Source organism: Salmo salar, chromosome ssa10 (assembly GCF_905237065.1).
Source record: "Salmo salar chromosome ssa10, Ssal_v3.1, whole genome shotgun sequence".
NCBI lineage: Eukaryota > Metazoa > Chordata > Actinopteri > Salmoniformes > Salmonidae > Salmo > Salmo salar.
The window spans coordinates 7808071-7829032 of NC_059451.1; the positions used below are offsets into that span (position 1 = coordinate 7808071).

At 40.5% G+C, this 20962-nt stretch overlaps 1 protein-coding gene across 2 annotated transcripts in view; it reads left to right on the forward strand.

Moving 5' to 3' along the window:
* The window catches only part of negr1 (neuronal growth regulator 1), a 449973-nt gene that overhangs the window by 314893 nt on the left and 114118 nt on the right, over positions 1–20962 (forward strand). For both annotated transcript variants that reach the window (XM_014215672.2, XM_014215673.2), the window contains exons 5-6: positions 7592–7712; positions 9299–9447. In XM_014215672.2, the coding sequence (XP_014071147.1) occupies positions 7592–7712; positions 9299–9447 (270 nt within the window). The remainder of the gene's footprint in view (positions 1–7591; positions 7713–9298; positions 9448–20962) is intronic.

The window sequence follows — 20962 nt, forward strand, 5'->3', positions numbered from 1 at the left end:
AAGGTTTGAGTGCAATCTGCCAAATTTCCCGCTGAGCAGAACACAGACTGGCCGTGACTGACTGGCAGGTGATTCTCAAAGACTCAATAGTGGAGAATATACCATAACTCAGATTCAGACATGGCATGTGATTGAATGCTAGCCTGCAAATCCTAAGTGGACAGACTTCCCAGAATAGGCAGTCGTATTTTTGTTTTTTGTTTCAGTCACCATATGTGCTTCTGTTTACTTTCGGTATTATAGTATGTTCTGACCTCAACCTTGTTTTGCATGTTGACATAGCATTCTCAATGGCCACTAGACCAAACTGCCGTAAACAATTGTATAACCTCAAACCAATGCTACTCACTTGGTCATTGTGTAGCTTGAGTGCTACTCTGATTCATATTCACCACTAACATCACAACAGTAGTGTGGCATTGACGTCTGTCCCTTTCACTATGCCTTTTGAATCAGCAGTTCAGTGACAAACACTTCTCAAGGGACATATTTGGAATGGTTGTATGATTTGTATGAAGAGAATAGGATATATGTTACCTGTTTTCACTGACCCACAGAAGACCCCTGTGAGAAGGAAATATTGTCTGCATTAGGAACATTTCCAGTGTATGTGCACTGCTATTCTTTACATATTGTGCACAATGTGCTTTTTTCCCACTAACCTGAAAATAGTGATACGATTTTAACATTATGTTAATAGTTGGTGATAAATGCACATGCAAAAGTGAAAACAAAAGGCGCTCTCGTTGTAGCCTATTTTATGTGGTGATTGTTTCAGTGGCCAACCACTGTCGTCACATACTAGATTCAACCAAATGCTTTGTGTGAATTATATATCATTTCAATCCAGCAATTACATTTTCCTTTCAAGACTGTGTTACTTTAATTAAGCTCTGTAAATATTTTAAATACAGAAAGCCCTGGCTGCTTAAGAAAGTGTTCATAGTTAAAGCTGCCTCCCTGACACTGGCAAAGAGATTTACACTGCGTCTTGGCACATGAAAGGAGACTCATTTTGTATTCACAGAACCTGCCTCTGTCATTCAGTCTTTGAACTTCCATTAAGCAATTTATCACCATGCAATTCATTTCATTTTCCTAACCCTTGGGAATGATGTTTTTTTCTTCCCACTGCTTCCGTAGCATTTACATTAAATACGTATGCGCACTGACCACAGCGCACTGACCACAGTTTTGTTGGGTTGCAAAGCCACCGGTAGTTTACTAAAGTTACCAGAATCTGCAGTAATTTTGGTAATTAACAGAAAATCTATGGCAATCTATCATAACCTTAGTAATTTATACTTGAATAACTTAAAAAAGATGTATTCATATATGTTCATTCTTTATATCTGTGTCCATATTGTCCATGAGTTTCTAGTAGATAGACTATATGGTTTAAGAGAAAGTTGCCTAATTAATGAAAAAAGCATCTAATCAACTCTGCAACTTCCAACTATTCACTTTTTTCGCAACAGCCACCAGTTTAATGCCAAAACATTGATAACAAATACATACTGACATAGTAAAATAAATGAAAGTGTGTAAAAATATATATAAAGGAATCCCTCATATTAAACACCAATGGTAGCCACTAAGTTGATGGTTTATATTCAGGATAATGTTTTATAGTTTTGTCATTCTATTTTTAGATTGACAACTGCATGCTGTTTTCAAGGGATTGTTAAAGAAATGTTAAGTGTTTGGTTGTTTTACCATCACTTCTTGAAAAGCATAGTCAGAACTACAAGTGTCTGATTATTCCATGCAAAACAATTGTACACCTTTAGCTCTATCATCAGAGTTATACAGCAAGTTACTGCATGCTTTTCATGATCAGTAAACATGAATTTATCATGTCATTTCAGATACGTGAGGAAGCCTCATGATATCTCTCAATATTGGCCACCATTAATTGGATATTTGAGTGATAGAAAATAAAAGTATGAGGGGTTTAGGTTAATTTCCCATCCTTTTTAGGCTCTGCCTGTCAAGCAGCAGAAGGGCGCATTTGCCAATGTACTGTTAGCTGATAATGTACACTTTGCAAGCTCCCGAGTGTGCGCAGTGGTCAAAGGCACTGCATCTCAGTGCAAGAGGCGTCACTACAGTCCCTGGTTCGAATCCAGGCTGTATAACATCTGGTTGTGATTGGGAGTCCCATAGAGTGGCGCACAATTGGCCCAGCGTTGGCCAAGGTAGGCTGTCGTTGTAAATAATAATTTGTTCTTAACTGACTTGCCTAGTTAAATAAAGGTTAAATTAAAAAATATATTTTTAAAAGCTCCCGGTAGGAACTTTGTATAGTTGGCTAAACATAGTTGTAAGTAGACCTGGCTTAAGAGTGTTCATGCTGACAGACATGATAGGCTACATTGATTGATGGACCATGTCAAATTGGCTAGCTAGCTAATAACAGATCAGGTCAATATGGCTAGTTTGGTATTTTGGGTATTTTATTAGGATCCCATTAGCTGTTGCAAAAGCAGCAGCTACTCTTCCTGGGGTCCACGCAAAACATGAAACATAATACAGAATGGCATAATACAGAACGTCAATAGACAAGAACAGCTCAAGGACAGAACTACATTTTTTTTTTTAAAGGCACACTTAGCCTACATATCAACGCATACAAACTATCTAGGTCAAATAGGGGAGAGGCGTGGTGCTGTGAGGTGTTGCTTTATCTTTTTTTTTAACTAGTTCTGCTGTTTATTTGAGCAATATGAGATGGAAGGAAGTTCCATGCAATTAGGGCTCTATATAATGCTGTACGCTTTCTTGAATTTGTTCTGGATTTGGGGACTGTGAAAAGACCCCTGGTGGCATGTCTGGTGGGATAAGTGTGTGTGTCACAGCTGTGTGTAAGTTGACTATGCAAACAATTTGGTATTTTCAACACATTAATGTTTATTATAAAATGAAGAAGTGATGCAGTCAGTCTCTCCGCAACTCTTAGCCAAGAGAGACTGGCATGCATAGTATTTATATCAGCCCTCTGATTACAATGAGGAGCAGAACGTGCCGCTCTGTTCTGGGCCAGCTGCAGCTTAACTAGGTCTTTCCTTGCAGCACTGGACCACACGATTGGACAATAATCAAGATTAGACAAAACTAGAGCCTGAAGGTCTTGCTTTTTGGAGTGTGGTGTCAAAAAGCAGAGCAGCTCTTTATTACAGACAGACCTTTCCCCATCTTTACAACCATTGAATCGATATGTTTTGACCATGACAGTTTACAATCTAAGGTAAGGCCAAGTAATTTAGTCTCCTCAACTTGTTCAACAGCCACACCATTCATTACCAGATTCAGCTGAGGTTTAGCACTTAAGGAATGATTTGTACCAAATACAATGCTCTTAGTTTTAGAGATGTTCAAGACCAGTTTATTACTGGTCCTGAACACATTCCGAAACAGACTGCAACTCTTTGTTAAGGGTTTCAGTGACTTCATTAGCTGTGGTTGCTGATGCGTATATGGTTGAATCATCAGCATACATGGACACACATGCTTTGTTTATTGCCAGTGACAGGTCATTGGTAAGAATAGAAAAGAGTAGAGGACCTATAGAGCTGCCCTGCAGTACACCACACTTTACATGTTTCACATTAGAGGCGCTTCCATTAAAGAAAACCCTTTGAGTTCTATTAATAATCCACGATATGGCAGAGGTTGAAAAGCTGGGTTTTGGTTAAAGGTTATGGTCAATAATATCAAAGGCTGCACTGAAATCAAACAGTACAGCTCCCACTATCTTCTTATTGTCAATTTATTTGATAATAAGTTAATAAAGTAATTTTGAGGGGATAAACTAGATGGCTAAATTTGCTTGCCATCTATAGTGGTGATGAATGTAATCTGGCTGACAACTTTACCAGGACGAGGACTTGCCAATGTCAAGCTCTTTCCAAAAGCCTAATCTCTGATGAAGCAAGCTAAATGGCGCGTTGTTTGGATAGGCTACCCTCATGTATAGGCTACCCTCACGTATCTGAAAATACATGATCAACTGATCATGAAAAGGATCATGATGGAGCTAAATGTGGAATAATCGGAAATGGGTAGTTCTAACTATGATCTTCAAAAAGTGATGATATTAAAACCAAATAGTTATAACTTTTATTTAACAATCCCTTTATTGATAATGACCTATTATTTTATATATTTTACATGCGATAAGGCCACACAGAGGGCCAGTGAAGGATATACTCCTCCGAGACCAGGCCCAAATCCCCGTCATTCGCGTTAAATAAAGACGGAAATACAGGGGGCGGAGATCGGCTGCTTTGTGAAAATTCGTTGGCGAGTGGGTAACCCGCCTCGACCATCCATACTGGATGATTTACATTCAAGACTAACCTACCAACGGGACATTAAAAACTGTAATATCTTATGTTTCACTGAGTTGTGGCTGAACGACGACATGGACAATATACAGTTGGCTGGGTTTTTCCATGCATCGGCAGGACAGAACAGCAACGTCTGATAAGACGAGGGGTGGGGGTGTGTGTCTTTTTGTCAATAACAGCTGGTGCACGATGTCAAATATTAAGGAAGTCTCGAGTATTGCTCGCCTGAGCTAGAGTGGTAAGATGTAGACCACACTGTCTACCAAGAGAGTTTTAATCTATAGTTTTCGTAGCCGTCTATTTACCACCACAAACCAATGCTGGCACTAAGACCGCACTCAATGAGCTGTATATGGCCATAAGCAAACAAGGAAATGCTCATCCAGAAGCGGCGCTCCTAGTGGCTAGGGACTTTAATTTAGGCAAACTTAAATCTGTTTTACCTCATTTCTACCAGCATGTCACATGTGCGACCAGAGGGTAAAAAAACTCGACCACCTTAATGCCAGACACAGAGATGCATGCAAAGCTCTCCCTCACCCTCCATTTGGCAAATCTGACCATAATTCTATCCTCCTGATTCCTGCTTACAAGCAAAAACGAAATCAGGAAGTACCAGTGACTTGCTCAATACAGAAGTGGTCAGATGACGCGGATGCTACGCCACAGGACTGTTTTGCTAGCACAGTCTGGAATATGTTCCGGGATTCATCCAATGGCATTGAGGAGTATACCACCTCAGTCACCGGCTTCATCAATAAATGCATCGACGACGTTGTCCCCACAGTGACCGTACATACATATCCCAACCAAAAGCCATGGATTACAGGCAACATCCGCACCGAGTTAAAGGCTAGAGCTGCCACTTTCAAGGAGCGGGACACTAGTCTGGACGCTTATAAGAAATCCCGCTATGCCCTGAGACGAACCATCAAACAGGCAAAGTGTCAATACAGGACTAAGATTGAATCCTGCTACACCGGCTCTGATGCTTGTCCGATGTGGCAGGGCATGTAAACTATTACGTACTACAAAGCTAAACCCAGCCGTGAGCTGCCCAGTGACGCGAGCCTACCAGACAAGCTAAGTGCCTTTTATGCTCGCTTCAACGCAAGCAACACTGAAGCATACATTAGAGCACCAGCTGTTCCGGACGACTGTGTGATCACGCTCTCCGTATCAAATATGAGCAAGACCTTTAACCTGTTATGGCTAGGGGGCAGTATTTTCACGGCCGGATAAAAAACGTACCCGATTTAATCTGATTATTACTCCTGCCCAGAATATGCATATAATTATTAGCTTTGGATAGAACACACTCCAAAGTTTCTAAAACTGTTTGAATGGTGTCTGTGAGTATAACAGAACTCATTTGGCAGGCCAAAACCTGAGAAGATTCCATGCAGGAAGTGCCCTGTCTGACAATTTCTTGCCCTTCTTGATTATCTCTATCCAATACAGGGGATCTCTGCTGTTACGTGACACTTCCTACGGCTCCCATGGGCTCTCAGAAGGCGGCAAAAAGCTGAATCGTGGCTTTGCAGGCTCTGGCTGAAAAAAAGTAGCGCGTTTGGATAGTGGCTGGTCACAGTACTGTGAGACTCAGGCTCGTGCCCGAGTCGACCCCATGCTTTATTTTCTTTCGTCTTTTTACCTAAACGCAGATTCCCGGTCGGAATATTATCGCTTTTTTACGAGAAAAATGGCATAAAAATTGATTTTAAACAGCGGTTGACATGCTTCGAAGTACGGTAATGGAATATTTAGAAATCTTTTGTCACGAATTGCGCCATGCTCGTGACCCTTATTTACACTTCGGATAGTGTCTTGAACGCACGAACAAAACGCCGCTATTTGGATATAACAATGGATTATTTTGAACCAAACCAACATTTGTTATTGAAGTAGCAGTCCTGGGAGTGCATTCTGACGAAGAACACCAAAGGTAATCAAACTTTTCTAATAGTAAATCGGAGTTTGGTCAGGGCTAAACTTGGTGGGTGTCTAAATAGCTAGCCGTGATGGCTGGGCTATCTACTCAGAATATTGTAAAATGTGCTTTCACCGAAAAGCTATTTTAAAATCGGACACCTCGATTGCACAAAGGAGTTCTGTATCTATAATTCTTAAAATAATTGTTATGTTTTTTGTGAACGTTTATCGTGAGTAATTTAGTAAATTCACCGGAGGTTTGCGGGGGGTATGCTAGTTATGAACGTCACATGCTAATGTAAAAAGCTGGTTTTTGATATAAATATGAACTTGATTGAACAAAACATGCATGTATTGTATAACATAATGTCCTAGGTGTGTCATCTGATGACGATCATCAAAGGTTAGTGCTGCATTTAGCTGTGGTTTTGTTTTTTGTGACATTATATGCTAGCTTGAAAAATGGGTGTCTGATTATTTCTGGCTGGGTACTCTGCTGACATAATCTAATGTTTTGCTTTCGCTGTAAAGCCTTTTTGAAATCGGACAGTGTGGTTAGATAAAGGAGAGTCTTGTCTTTAAAATGCTGTAAAATAGTCATATGCTTGAAAAATTGAAGTTTTTGTATTTTTGAGGAATTTGTAATTCGTGCCACGCCTATCATTGGATATTGGAGCAGGTGTTCCGCTAGCGGAACGTCTAGATGTAAGAGGTTACAGGTCAACATTCACAAGACCAATTACAAGGACGTGTACTCAGATCATGTACTCAACAAATCTAAATATATTCTTCAAAGTAGCTAACTTTTGCATTGATGACAGCTTTGCACACTCTTGGCATTCTCTCAACCAGCTTCAGGAGGTAGTCACCTGGAATGCATTTCAATTAACAGGTGTGCCATGTTAAAAGTTAATTTGTTGATTTCTTTCCTTCTTAATGCGTTTGAGCCAATCAGTTGTGTTGTGACAAGTTAGGGATGGTATACAGAAGATAGCCCTCTTTGGTAAAAGACCAAGTCCATATTATAGCAAGAACAGCTCAAATAAGCAAAGAGAATCGACAGTACATCATTACTTTAGGACATGAAGGTCAGTCAATGCGGACATTTTTTAAGTTTCCAGTAATATAGCCTCCCTTTGCAACCCTAGTTTTGTCTTTTAAGTTTCAAGCCTTTCTCACCTGTTACACCTAACTGGACCAAAGCCATTTTCCAGTACTACATTCAAGCTGGGGAAAGTGGCTTTAATTTAATGTATTTCAATATCATAGTGTTTCCTCCTTATAACATTTGTATTTCTTCTTCGTTTCAGTTGCCCCAGCCATCCACGAGATGAAAAGCCATGGAGTCGGCCTGGGACGCACAGCTCTGCTGAGGTGTGAGGCTGCAGCTGTACCCACACCATCATTTGAGTGGTACAAGGGAGAGAAAAGGTTAGAGAAACAAATTGCTCTGCATCATTCGCCATGGAAATAAATGTTATTTGGGTTTATAGAGTTGGATGCACACTTGTTGCCAACCATTAGAACTCAAGTAGTTCCATTGGTTCGATCCATTATGCAATGAGGGTATAGCGTGTTCTGAAGCATCTTTGACTTCTTTACACATGACAAACATCACCATATAGTAAATGTGTTAACAATGTTTTAGTCTGGCACTAACTGTCTCTAGTCTGGCCCTGGAAAGTATAAATAATCCAATAAGAAAAGTAATGTTGACTACATCCTCACCTTGCATTCTAATGAAATGTTTGCCTAGCTCATCAATGAGCTAGAAACATTCTCAGCACATACATCAATCAGTGTAGATTCAAGTGGCTGTTCTTGAATTTAGAAACCAAATTACTCCCATTACCCATCATTTACCCACTCCTAGTGAGCACAATTTCAATCATCAGTTCACACTGTGCTAATTGTAATTATAGGGTGGATTCAATTTATTTAAATTGCTAAGGAGGCACATTGCCATGATTCTAGTGTTTATTTAATCCTAAACCTAGCTCTACGTTTGAGCCTTTTAACATGAAAAGTCATTTTTCTTGACACATTGATAGTTATAAAGAGGTCTTAAAGACATTATGGATGTGTGCGCTCCATTATGGTAGAGCATGGATGTTTCTATATGCTAGGCAGCGCTCAGTGTTCCCAGATGTTAAGTGCCACCACAGTACATTTAGCTGTGTGTGGATGTCACTATAGTATGAATGCAGTCATGCCGCTGGTTTGTCTGCATTGGAAATAATGAGACAGTTTTGACAGTAAAATCTTTCTTTTGAGGCTTCACTGTTCATGGTGTTGAAAGAGAAATGTGTTTGCTCTGGCAGAGACAGTGATGCTTGTTTTGTGGCGTTCTGGAGGAGAAGCAAGCATGCTCCCAGACTCCCACCGAGATTATCAGTGAATGTTCAACTAACATTTGAGGAAATCGCAGTGGGAGAGAGAACAACAGATGCTCAGAGATTTGCTGGACATAAGGTCACACATAGCGTTTCAACTCTGAGTGCCACTGTGAGCCAGTCAAACTACGCAAGTGCACATACAGGAGGCCACTGAGCTTCCAAAATAGGAGTAGTCCCTGTCTTCTCCCTGGACATTTTCAATATTTTAGGTAATTTAGTTTAAACAATGGCTAACTTGTAGATCATATCTTAGATATCTCACCCTACCTCCTCAGATTGTTAATAGTATGCACCAGAAGAAAAAAAAACTAAAGAAACTGATTAGAAAGGAATAATGGTGAACATGTCATGCAATTATACATTGAATGCCAATAATAAGTGACATACATCTAGTTCACACTTACTCTTAGGGTTATCTCTATCACGCTGTGGCAGTCCTTCAAAACAACACTCAAAGACATAAGCCCAGCGAAAGGATAAATGGATGTATTGAAGAGGATGATGAAGTACTGTAGAGACCCTATTTGAGGTTGATAAATATTTTCTCCCTCCTTGACTCACCTCTTCCTACTTGACATTTTCAGAAAAGGAAAGCTTTATTTGTAGTCCGTTCTATTTCAGGATTAACAAGGGACAGGGGATTGACATCAAGAACCTCAGCTCCAGATCAGTCCTCACAGTGACCAACATGACAGAGGATCGCTATGGTAACTACACGTGTGTCGCTGCCAACATCCTGGGAAGGGCCAACGCCAGTGTGCCTCTCATTCGTAAGTAGCCTGGATATGTCTATGTCATTGCTGACATGGGCCTTTTCTGTGGGGGCTCTTGCATTTTGAAACAGTGTGAAACATTGCTTGACCACTTCCTTTCTGCCGGTGCAGATATATTAATTTTGTCATACATTTTTGTGTATTTTTATATGTTAAAGGATATACGTGTGTATATGCTTGTGTGTGTGTGTGTGTGTGTGTGTGTGTCCACACACATCAAGCAAGCAGCAAGGAAGCAACAAGGAAAGATAATATTTACTGTAAACCATTTTTGATCAAGTAGATGATGTAGAAAATTCCATTTGAAATGTTCAGCAATGAAATATTAGCCGGTACATTTCAATTATTCAATAGTTTGTGCAGCTCCCTCTAATAACAGTGTCCTTAACAGACCAAACCCTGCTCTACAGAAAGATACCCTTATAGGTGGTGAATGCCAAGGGAGTGCTTGAGTCTCCTATTTGTGCATGCACAAAGAGCCACATCAAAGGCTGTGTGAGATCCTCAAATGGAGGGATCTTAATGTGACGACGCTGCCGAGGCCTCAAAGGCAGACTGAGTGGCAACAGGGCCCCAAAATAGACAGCCAGGCAGCTTCCTGTGTTCCCTCAGAACTGTGCTTCTCTCTCTCTCTCGCGTGGTTTCGCCCTCTCTCTCTGATAAACACTAATGGAAGAGGCCAATCCCTGCAGCACGACTCAAAACCCGCACATAAACACAACAAACCAAGGAGTGAATTTGCCGTGGGTGACTTTAAATTGCTATCCTAGTAACAGTCGATAGGTATTGATGAGGTGGAGGAGGGGAGAAATTAATATTTAATCAAGAAGTGCCCATTGGGGTAAATTAATGTGGCAACAGTGACAGTATGGGTTCATGTGTTTGGGGAAAAACGTGTGAAATTGTGGGCTGTTGCATTGGGCCATCTTTTGCTCGTCCATCGGTCCTGTTTCTTTCTTTGGGTACGTTCTCTGTTTTGTTTGGTTCTTTTAATCACACCCAAGGGTTGAAACTTTACACATCAACTTATAACCCTATCAATTTGAAACTTAAATTATATAATAATGTACATTGCTCAAGTATAGACCTTAACCTCAAAAACTGCAGCTATATACACCGTGGTGAATTAAGGCAGGATGCATAGTACTTTTAAGTGCAAAGAGAACATGAAAAAGGTGACAACCTGCACCAGTCTTCCTCAGTGTATTTCCAATGACAGATGGTTTGGTTGTGTTGGAAAAGAGGGGTGAGTATCAACATCTGAGCTTTGGGCTTGTATGTCGTTTTGTGTCTTGCACACAAATTGTTTCACTGATTTCTGTCTAGTCGGGGGGAGTTGTGGGATTGTTGTGTACCAACTGTGCTGTTAAAGTGGTTGAGTTTGTTTGACCAAGTCTTTGTCAGAAAGTGTGGGTTCTTTGTTTCCCTGGAGTTTTCATTTAGCCAGGGTCTCTGCTGCAAAGAGTTGTGAGCCTCCCTGGCATTTTAGACACTCAAACTTTCGACAGGGTACTCACCACGCTGATACATCATATCCAATATCCACTCTATTCAACTTTTAAAAAAACTCAAGACTGTCTTTCAGAATGCCTGTCTTGTATTATACACCATGCACTGCTGCATCACGCTCTCGTGTATATAGTCTCCATAAAAAAAAGAGCTGTTACTTTTACAAAATCATGCACAGATTTAGTCCCCCTTTCCCCCAACAATTCAGAGGACTCCTCTAGCTTAATTGGTCAAGCGATTATCCCCTGCCCACCTCGGCTTAGCTCTGGAGGAGCTTTGCAGTCTACCCCCAACCTTCCTCCTACTGCTATTGGCCAAAAGGAGAAGAAACACACAGTAACACCTTCTTCTCCTGAAAAACCTCCTCCTAGCAGCCATGTTGAACCAGGGCTCCACTAGCTGGTGGGCTAATAACTGCCTAGTTTGTTTTTCATGCTTATCAGTCACTGCCCGGGTTTGTGTCATCTCTCCATGTCTCCTTGTCTGTTATTGTTGTTGTTGTCATTGTTATTAGTGTTGTTGTTCGCAGTCACCATACTGTGACCACACCTCAGTCATCGAGCATAAAGGGCCAAAAACTTGTACCAAATCCTGGTGGCTATGATAGGAGTTTATGCCTACAAATAATGTCATATAAAGTGCCTTCAGAAACTACTCATACCCCTTGACTTGTTCCAGATTGTGTTCTGTTACAGCGTGAATTTAAAATGTATTAAATACTTTTCCACACAATGCCTCATAATGACAAAGTGAAATTTTGTTTTTAGACATTTTTGCTAATTTATTTAAAATGAAATGCAGAAATATGTATACTGATTTTACTGCGATACAGTTCATATAAGGAAATCAGTCAATTGAAATTAATTCATTAGGCCCTAATCTATGGATTTTTCATGACTGGGCAGGGACACAGCCATGTGTGGGACTGGGAGGGCATAGGCCGACCCACTTGGGAGCCAGGCCACCCACTGGGGAGGCAGGCCCAGCCAATCAGAATTTTCCCCACAAAAGGTTTTTATTACAGATATAAATGCTCCTCAGTTTCATCAGCTGTCCAGGTGTCTGGTCTCAGACGATCCCGCAGGTGAAGAAGCTGGATGTGGAGGTCCTGGGCTGGAGTGGTTACACTCGGTCTGCGGTTGTGAGGCCGGTTGGACATACTACCAACGACATTGGAGGCGGCTTATGGTAGAGAAATGAACATTCAATTCTTTGGCAACAGCTCTGGTGGACATTTCTGCAGTCAGCATGCCAATTCCACACTCCCTAAAAATTTGAGACATCTGTGGCATCGTATTGTGTGATAAAACGGCAAATTTTAGAGTGGCCTTTTTTTGTCCCCAACACAAGGTGCACATGTGTAATGATCATGATGTTTAATCAGCTTCTTGATATGCTACACCTGTCAGGTGGATGGATTATCTTGGCAAAGGAGAAATGCTCATTAACAGTGATGTAAACAAATTTGTGAACAAAATTTGAGAAACATAAGCTTTTTGTGCATATGGAAAATATCTGGGATCTTTTATTTCAGCTCATGAAACATGGGGCCAACAATTTACATGTTGCGTTTATATTATTGTTCAGTATAATTTACATACACCACATGGCTAAAAGAATGTGGACACCTGCTTGTTGAACATCTCATTCCAAGATCATGGACATTAATATGGAGTTGGTCCCCCCTTTGTTGCTATAACAGCCTCCACTCTTCTGAGAAGGCTTTCCACTAGATGTTGGAACATTGCTGCTGGGACTTGCTTCCATTCAGCCACAAGAGCATTAGTGAGGTCAGGCACTGATGTTGGGAGATTAGGCATGACTCGCAGTCGGCATTCCAATTCATCCCAAAGAGTTGGGGTCAGGGCTCTGTGCAGACCAGTCAAGTTATTCTACACAACAAATATGATGGCTGAACTCAAATGTGCTGGTTGATAAAATACCTGTATTATGGGAAAGATGTTTGAAAAGGGTATTTTGTTCTGAAATGATATTGTAAATTGGGATGGTAGAGTTATGTCCTTCATGGAGTTCAGAATTGTACGGGAAGGTCTGCTCAATCCAAGAGTACAACCAATTGATTACAGCATTACCCCAAAAATGCAGGTGGCAGCGGGAGGAGGTAGGGAACTGGTCTGTCTGCCCAATATAAAGGAGCAGAACTGGCAGAGGAATGAAAATAGCATAAATAGGAAGGTATATCAGTTTCATTTGAGGACCAGGATGTTGACAACTGTGCAATACAGATTGCAAAATAGTTGGGAAGAGATTTTTGATGTGCGATTCCATGGTACAGAGTTGATGAGTATATATGTAAAACAACACAAGATTCAAGACTTTGTGCTTTTTAGCTAAAATTATTATATATCATTCTTGCCACCAACAAAATGTTGAATATTTGGAGCATAACATCATCAAAGCTTTGCAGATTTTGTTGTGAGGATACAGAATCAGTAGACCATTTATTTTGGTATTGCCCTCATGTAGCCTGTTTCTGGTCTCAGGTTCAGGAATGGCTGAAAATACATAACATTGATCTAAAATTGACCCTAGAAATAGTACTGTTAGGAGATCTGGAGAGACCGGGTCAGTCAATTACTAATACACTAATACTCATAGTAAAAGTATGTATCTTCAACTCGCAATCTGTGGATTCTATTTGATTAGATAGATTGAAATTGTACGTTAAACATCACAGCATAGTTGAAAGATAAGTTTTGCGCAGAATCCCGAAGTGGGTGACCAGCAGAGATAGATGGGCTGAGGGAAGCTGAGGGTTGGGATGTGGAATTGGAAACAAGTGGGAGTGGAGTTGCTGTGCAGGAGATAGAATGATAGTCAAAGATAAACGTTTTTTTTTTTTTAAGTAAAAATAAAACATAATAAAAAGTAAGTTTGAATGACACTGAGGGGCAGTGTTTTTACAACTAATGCTGGTTTGCCTGAGGCTGATGCAGTGCAAGTGTTTGTACACATGCATATACACACACTCTCATTCAAATAAACGCATACAAGAACACACACACATGTAATAGTGCCAGACATGCACACAAACTTATACAGTTGGCATTACTATTATGATTTTAGATGTCCTTGATGTCCTTTATTTTTATTTATTTTTTTAAATAAAAAATATCTTTATATATACAGTTCAAGTCAGAAGTTTACATACAATTATGTTGGAGTCATTAAAACTACAGTTAACAAACTACAGTTTTGACAAGTCGGTTAGGACATCTACTTTGTGCATGACACAAGTAATTTTTCCAACAATTGTTTACAGACAGATTATTTCACTTATAATTCACGGTATCACAATTCCAGTGGGTCAGAAGTTTACATACACTAAGTTGACTGTGCCTTTAAACAGCTTGGAAAATTCCAGAAAATGATGTCATGGCTTTAAAAGCTTCTGATAGGCTAGTTGAGATCAGTTGAGTCTATTGGAGGTGTACCTGTGGATGTATTTCAAGGACTACCTTCAAACTCAGTGCCTCTTTGCTTGACATCATGAAAAAATCAAAATAAATCAGCCAAGACCTCAGAAAAAAATTGTAGACCTCCACAAGTCTGGTTCATCCTTGGGAGCAATTTCCAAACACCTGAAGGTACCACATTCATCTGTACAAACAATAGTATGCAAGTATTAACACCATGGGACCACGCAGCCGTCATACCGCTCAGGAAATAGACATGTTCTGTCTTCTAGAGATGAACGTACTTTGCTGCAAAAAGTGCAAATCAATCCCAGAACAACAGTAAAGGACCATGTGAAGATGCTGGAGGAAACGGGAACAAAAGTATCTATATCCACAGTAAAACGAGTCCTATATCGACATAACCTGAAAGGCCGCTCAGCAAGGAAGAAGCCACTTCTCCAAAATGACCATAAAAAAGTCAGACTACGGTTTGCAACTGCACATGGGGACAAATATTGTACTTTTTGGAGAAATGTCCTCTGGTCTGATGAAACAAAAATAGAACTGTTTGGCCACAATGACCATCGTTATGTTTGGGGGGAAAAGGTGGAGGCTTGCAAGCCGAAGATCACCATCCCAACCGTGAAGCACGGGGGTGGCAGCATCATGTTGTGTAGGTACATTGCTGCAGGAGGGGCTGGTGCACTTCACAAAACAGATGGCATCATGAGGAAGAAAAAGTATGTGGATATATTGAAGCAACATCTCAAGACATCAGTCAGGAAGTTAAAGCTTGGTCGCAAATGGTTCTTCCGTATGGACAATGACCCCAAGCATACTTCCATAGTTGTGGCAAAATGGCTTAAGGACACCAAAGTCAAGGTATTGGAGTAGCCATCATAAAGCCCTGACCTCAATCCTATAGAAAATGTGTGAGCAGAACTGAAAAAGTTTGTGCGAGCAAGGAGACCTACAAATCTGACTCAGTTACACCAGCTCTGTCAGGAGGAATGGGAAGCTTGTGGAAGGCTACCCTAAACATTTGACCCTAGTTAAACAATTTGAAGGCAATGCTACCATTTACATTTACATTTACATTTAAGTCATTTAGCAGACGCTCTTATCCAGAGCGACTTACAAAATGGTGCATTCACCTTATGATATCCAGTGGAACAACCACTTTACAATAGTGCATCTAAATCTTTTAAGGGGGGGGGTTAGAAGGATTACTTTATCCTATCCTAGGTATTCCTTAAAGAGGTGGGGTTTCAGGTGTCTCCGGAAGGTGGTGATTGACTCCGCTGTCCTGGCGTCGTGAGGGAGCTTGTTCCACCATTGGGGTGCCAGAGCAGCGAACAGTTTTGACTGGGCTGAGCGGGAACTGTGCTTCCTCAGAGGTAGGGGGGCCAGCAGGCCAGTGGTGGATGAACGCAGTGCCCTTGTTTGGGTGTAGGGCCTGATCAGAGCCTGAAGGTATGGAGGTGCCGTTCCCTTCACAGCTCCGTAGGCAATCACCATGGTCTTGTAGCGGATGCGAGCTTCAACTGGAAGCCAGTGGAGAGAGCGGAGGAGCGGGGTGACGTGAGAAATACCAAATACTAATTGAGTGTATGTAAACTTCTGACCCTCTGGGAATGTGATGAAAGAAATAAAAGCAGAAATAATTCATTCTCTCTACTATTTTTCTTACATTTCACGTTCTTAAAATAAAGTGGTGATCCTAACTGACCTAAGACAGGGAATTTTCACTATGATTAAATGTATTTGGCTAAGTGTATGTGTGTGTGTATATATGTATGTGTGTGTGTATATATATATATATAAATGTATATATATATATATATATATATATATATATATATATATATATATATATATATATATATATATAAATGTTTTTGCATTGTTTGCTGTTTTCTTCTGTCTTTTTCTTTTTCCTCTTTAGTTCATTCTCTTGGTTGTTGGTGCATTGCGGTGTTCTTTTGGTTGTGGAATGGAATTAATTATCATTTTTATTTTTATTATTGGGGGGGACTGTGGGAGGGGTCTCGAATGGTTGAGGGACAGCTATTGGGAAACTCTGGGGGGATCTTGGAGGGTTTGGGTTCACATTTCTGGCCTGGTGGTAGATTGGTCAACATGTCCTTGAGCAGGGCATTGACCTTGGATGCTTCTGTGTGTCGCTCTGAATGGGAGTCTGTTGGATGACTGGTATGATGTAGTTGTTGAGCGGCTTCACTGCAAGTATATTGTATGTTTCAGATATTCAATAAAAATACAATTCAAATTTTAAAAATAACTATAGAAAATTCTACCACACCAATCTCGACATTTCTGTATGGATCTCGCTTTGTGCACGGGGGCATTGTCATGTTGAAACAGGAAAGGGCCTTCCCCAATCTGTTGCCACAAAGTTGGAAGGACAGAATCGTCTAGAATCATTGTATGCTGTAGCGTTAATATTTCCCTTCACTGGAACTAAGGGGCCTAACCCAAACCATGAAAAACAGCCCCAGACCATTATTCCTCCTCCACCAAACTTTACAGTTGGCGCTATGCATTGGGCAGGTAGCGTTCTCCTGGCTTCCACCAAACCCAGATTCGTCCATCGGACTGCCAGACTGTGAAGCGTGATTCATCATTCCAGAAATGGAATGATCCAATGCTAGTGAGCTTTACACCACTCCATCCGACGCTAGGCAATGTGCATGGTGATCTTAGTCTTGTGTGCAGCTGCTCGGCCAATGAAACCCATTTCATGAAGCTCCCGACGAGCATTTCTCGTGCTGACGTTACTTCCAGAGGCAGTTTGGAACTCAGTAGTGAGTGTTGCAACCGAGGACAGATGCACTTCAGCACTCCGCGGACCCATTCTGTGAGCTTGTGTGGCCTACCACTTCATGGCTGAGCCGTTGTTGCTCCTAGATGTTTCCATTTCACAATAACAGCACTTACAGTTGACCAGGGAAGCTCTAGCAAGACTAAAATTGTACAAACTGACTTATTGGATAGCTGGCATCCTATGACGGTGCCACGTTGAAAGTCACTGAGCTCTTCAGTAAGGCCACTCTACTGCCAATGTTTGTCTATGGAGATTGCATTGCTGTGTGCTCGATTTTATAAACCTGTCAGCAACTGGTGTGGCTGAAATAGCCGAATCCACTAATTTGAATGGGTGTCCACATACTTTTTTATATATAGTGTACGTTTTCACATCCCTGAGTCAATACATGTAAGAATCACCTTTAGCATCGATTACAACTGTGAGTTTTTTGGGGGGTAAGTCTCTAATAGCTTTGCTCACCTGGATTTTACAATATTTGCTAATTATTATTAAAAATATTCTTCAAGCTCTGTCATGTCTTGCCATAGATTTTCAAGCCGATTCATGTCAAAATTGTAACTAGGCAACTCCAGTGTATATTTGGCCTTGTGCTTTAGGTTATTGTCCTGCTGAAAGATGAATTTGTCTCCCAGTGTCAGTTGGAAAGCAGACTGAACCAGAGTTTTGCCTGTGCTTAGCTTTATTGCGTTTCTTTTTATCCGAACAAACTACCCAGTCCTTGCCGATAACAAGCATACCCATACCATGATGCAGCCACCACCATGCTTGAAAATATGAAGAGTGGTACTCAGTGAGTCAGGAAGGACGCCTAACTCACTGAGTAGGAAGGACGCCTGTCTCTTTGTAGTGACTGTGGATATTTATACACCATCCAAAGTGCAATTAATAACTTCACCAAGCCCTATTCATTGCACTTTGGATGGTGTATAAATACCCATAATCACTACAAAGATACAGGCGTCCTTCCTACCTAACTCAGTTGTCGGAGAGGAAGGAAAACATTCAGAGATTTCACCATGAGGCCAATTGCACAGTTTAATGGCTTTAAACAATGCCCCCCCTGCTACTACAGAAAATTAAACTGATTGAGAAATAGGTTTACTTCTTTGGTTTGCTCCACTTCCAAATGTTAAACCATTTCAGTAGAGAGAGTGCATTGTTTTCTTTAATTGGCTAATATCTCACTTCTTGTATAAAATGTTTTGGCCATTTTAACCCCCATTTTAACCCCCAAATTAATTTACAACACTCTGGTTGTGTTCATGGTCCAGATTCCCTGTGGAGTAGCACATGGGAGTGGAGACTGAGGAAGGGTCTGGAAATGTAAATATCCGTCTTTGGATGACTGAGCCCCTGGAACGCCCACATAAGATGATATGCATGCTAAGCAGCATTAACAAGGAGAAGAATAACAAATTATGTGGTTCTTAAATAAATAAAATATTAACACCTGTGTGCCATATCATTAAAGAGGAAAAACAGTTAAGATAGCCTCAAGAAATATTCACGCAATGAATGTGGCTGTGCATGAAAGACAGATGATGTAATCATGTCATGGTAGCCTGGGTTGGGCTCAGTCGGAATTGCAATTTAGTAAATTGGTGATTTTTTCATCATTATCATGACCTTAGTTTTGATTTGATAATCAACCTTTAGCCAAAGCTGAACAAGTCTATTTAAAGATATTCATTAGTTATTCTAAGAACCACTCTAAGAACACAAAGCAAATCGCATACAACTCCCCACTAAATTAATCTGGGAAGCTCTGAATTGTGTGAATGTTACTCATTTTCTGCCATCATTGTTCTGTGAAGACAAGAGGATGTTTTATTAAAGTGTAAGATGAAATACCCCGCTGCATAATGTGTTTTGTCTCGCAAGTGAGTACTGTATAGAGGTCACTCAGCATACACAAGAATGTGTTTTGATGGGATACATTGTGTGAATGTGAGAATGTAGCTAACTCCCAACCTCATTGAGGATATAGGAGGGAGATTGCATGTCAAAGGATATCATACTTTGCAGTAATGGAAGAATGTCTGAGAGAGCTGAGAATGGGAGATGATTCAGTAGTGGATTCGTGCTCAAGTATTAATCAGATAGTGCTGCTGCTTGAAAAAAGCCTGTCGTCAGATATCCACTACTGCACTAGTTACCCCAAAATACATTTAAAAAATCACTGGTTCCCACCAATATAGTCAGAAAAAGAGTATCATTGTAAATGTAATATATGGCTCTTTACACATATTCAAATGTAAAGCATATCGGACTTTTAATTTTTGTTACAAATCCTAATGGTTCTTCTTTAGGAGCCCTTCTAGTTCAGGTACTTGGAAAACTAGCAAGGAGGCTAAGGCCTGAAAAAGTTGAATGAACAATTGGTGTCTCTCCATTTGCCCTGAAATCGAAATGTATATATTGAGTGCCCATGTAACTGGATTAAAATGGAAAGTGTAAGTAGGCTCCGCACTACTCTTGGATGTCCTAGATATCATTGCTCACTTTGCAAGTAGAAAGAAAATAAAGTGGCAGTCTTTACGTACATTACCAGTCAAACATTTGGAGACACCTACTCATTGAAGGAGTTTTTATTTTGACTATTTTCTACATTGTAGAATAATAGTGAAGTCGTCAAAACTATGAAACAATACATATGGAATCATGTAGTAACCAAAAAAGTGTTAACCTCTCTGGGCTCGCAACAGCCAGTGTAATCCCGTGGCGCGATATTGAAATACCTTAGAAATGCGATTACTTCAATTTCTCAAACATATGACTATTTTACACCATTTTAAAGACAAGACTCTCGTTAATCTAACCACACTGTCCGATTTCAAAAAGGCTTTACAACGAAAGCAAAACATTAGATTATGTCAGCAGAGTACCCAGACAGAAATAATCAGACACCCATTTTTCAAGCTAGCATATAATGGCACATAAACCCAAACCACAGCTAAATGCAGCACTAACCTTTGATGATCGTCAGATGACAATCCTAGGACATTATGTTATACAATACATGCATGTTTTGTTCAATCAAGTTCATATTTATATCAAAAACCAGCTTTTTACATTAGCATGTGACGTTCAGAACTAGCATACCCCCCGCAAACTTCCGGTGAATTTACTAAATTACTCACGATAAACGTTCACAAAAAACATAACAATTATTTTAAGAATTATAGATACAGAACTCCTTTATGCACTCGCTATGTCCAATTTTAAAATAGCTTTTCGGTGAAAGCACATTTTGCAATATTCTGAGTCGATAGCCCGGCATCACAGGGCTAGCTATTTAGACACCGACCAAGTTTAGCCCTCACCAAAGTCAGATTTACTATAAGAAAAATGTTATTACCTTTGCTGTTCTTCGTCAGAATGCACTCCCAGGACTTCTACTTCAATAACAAATGTTGGTTTGGTTCAAAATAATCCATAGTTATGTTCAAATATCCTCTGTTTTGTTCGTGCGTTCAAGACACTATCCGAAAGGGTAAAGAAGGGTGACGCGCCCGACGCGTTTCGTGACAAAAAAAATCTAAATATTCCATTACCGTACTTCGAAGCATGTCAACCGGGAAACCGTGTTTTAGTACAAAGAGAGAGAAAATAAAAACATGGGGTCGCCTTGTGCACGCGCCTCAGTCTCATTGTCCTCTGATAGACCACTTACCAAAGGCGCTAATGTTTTTCAGCCAGGGGCTGCAAAGACGTCATTCGGCTTTTTCCCGGGTTCTGA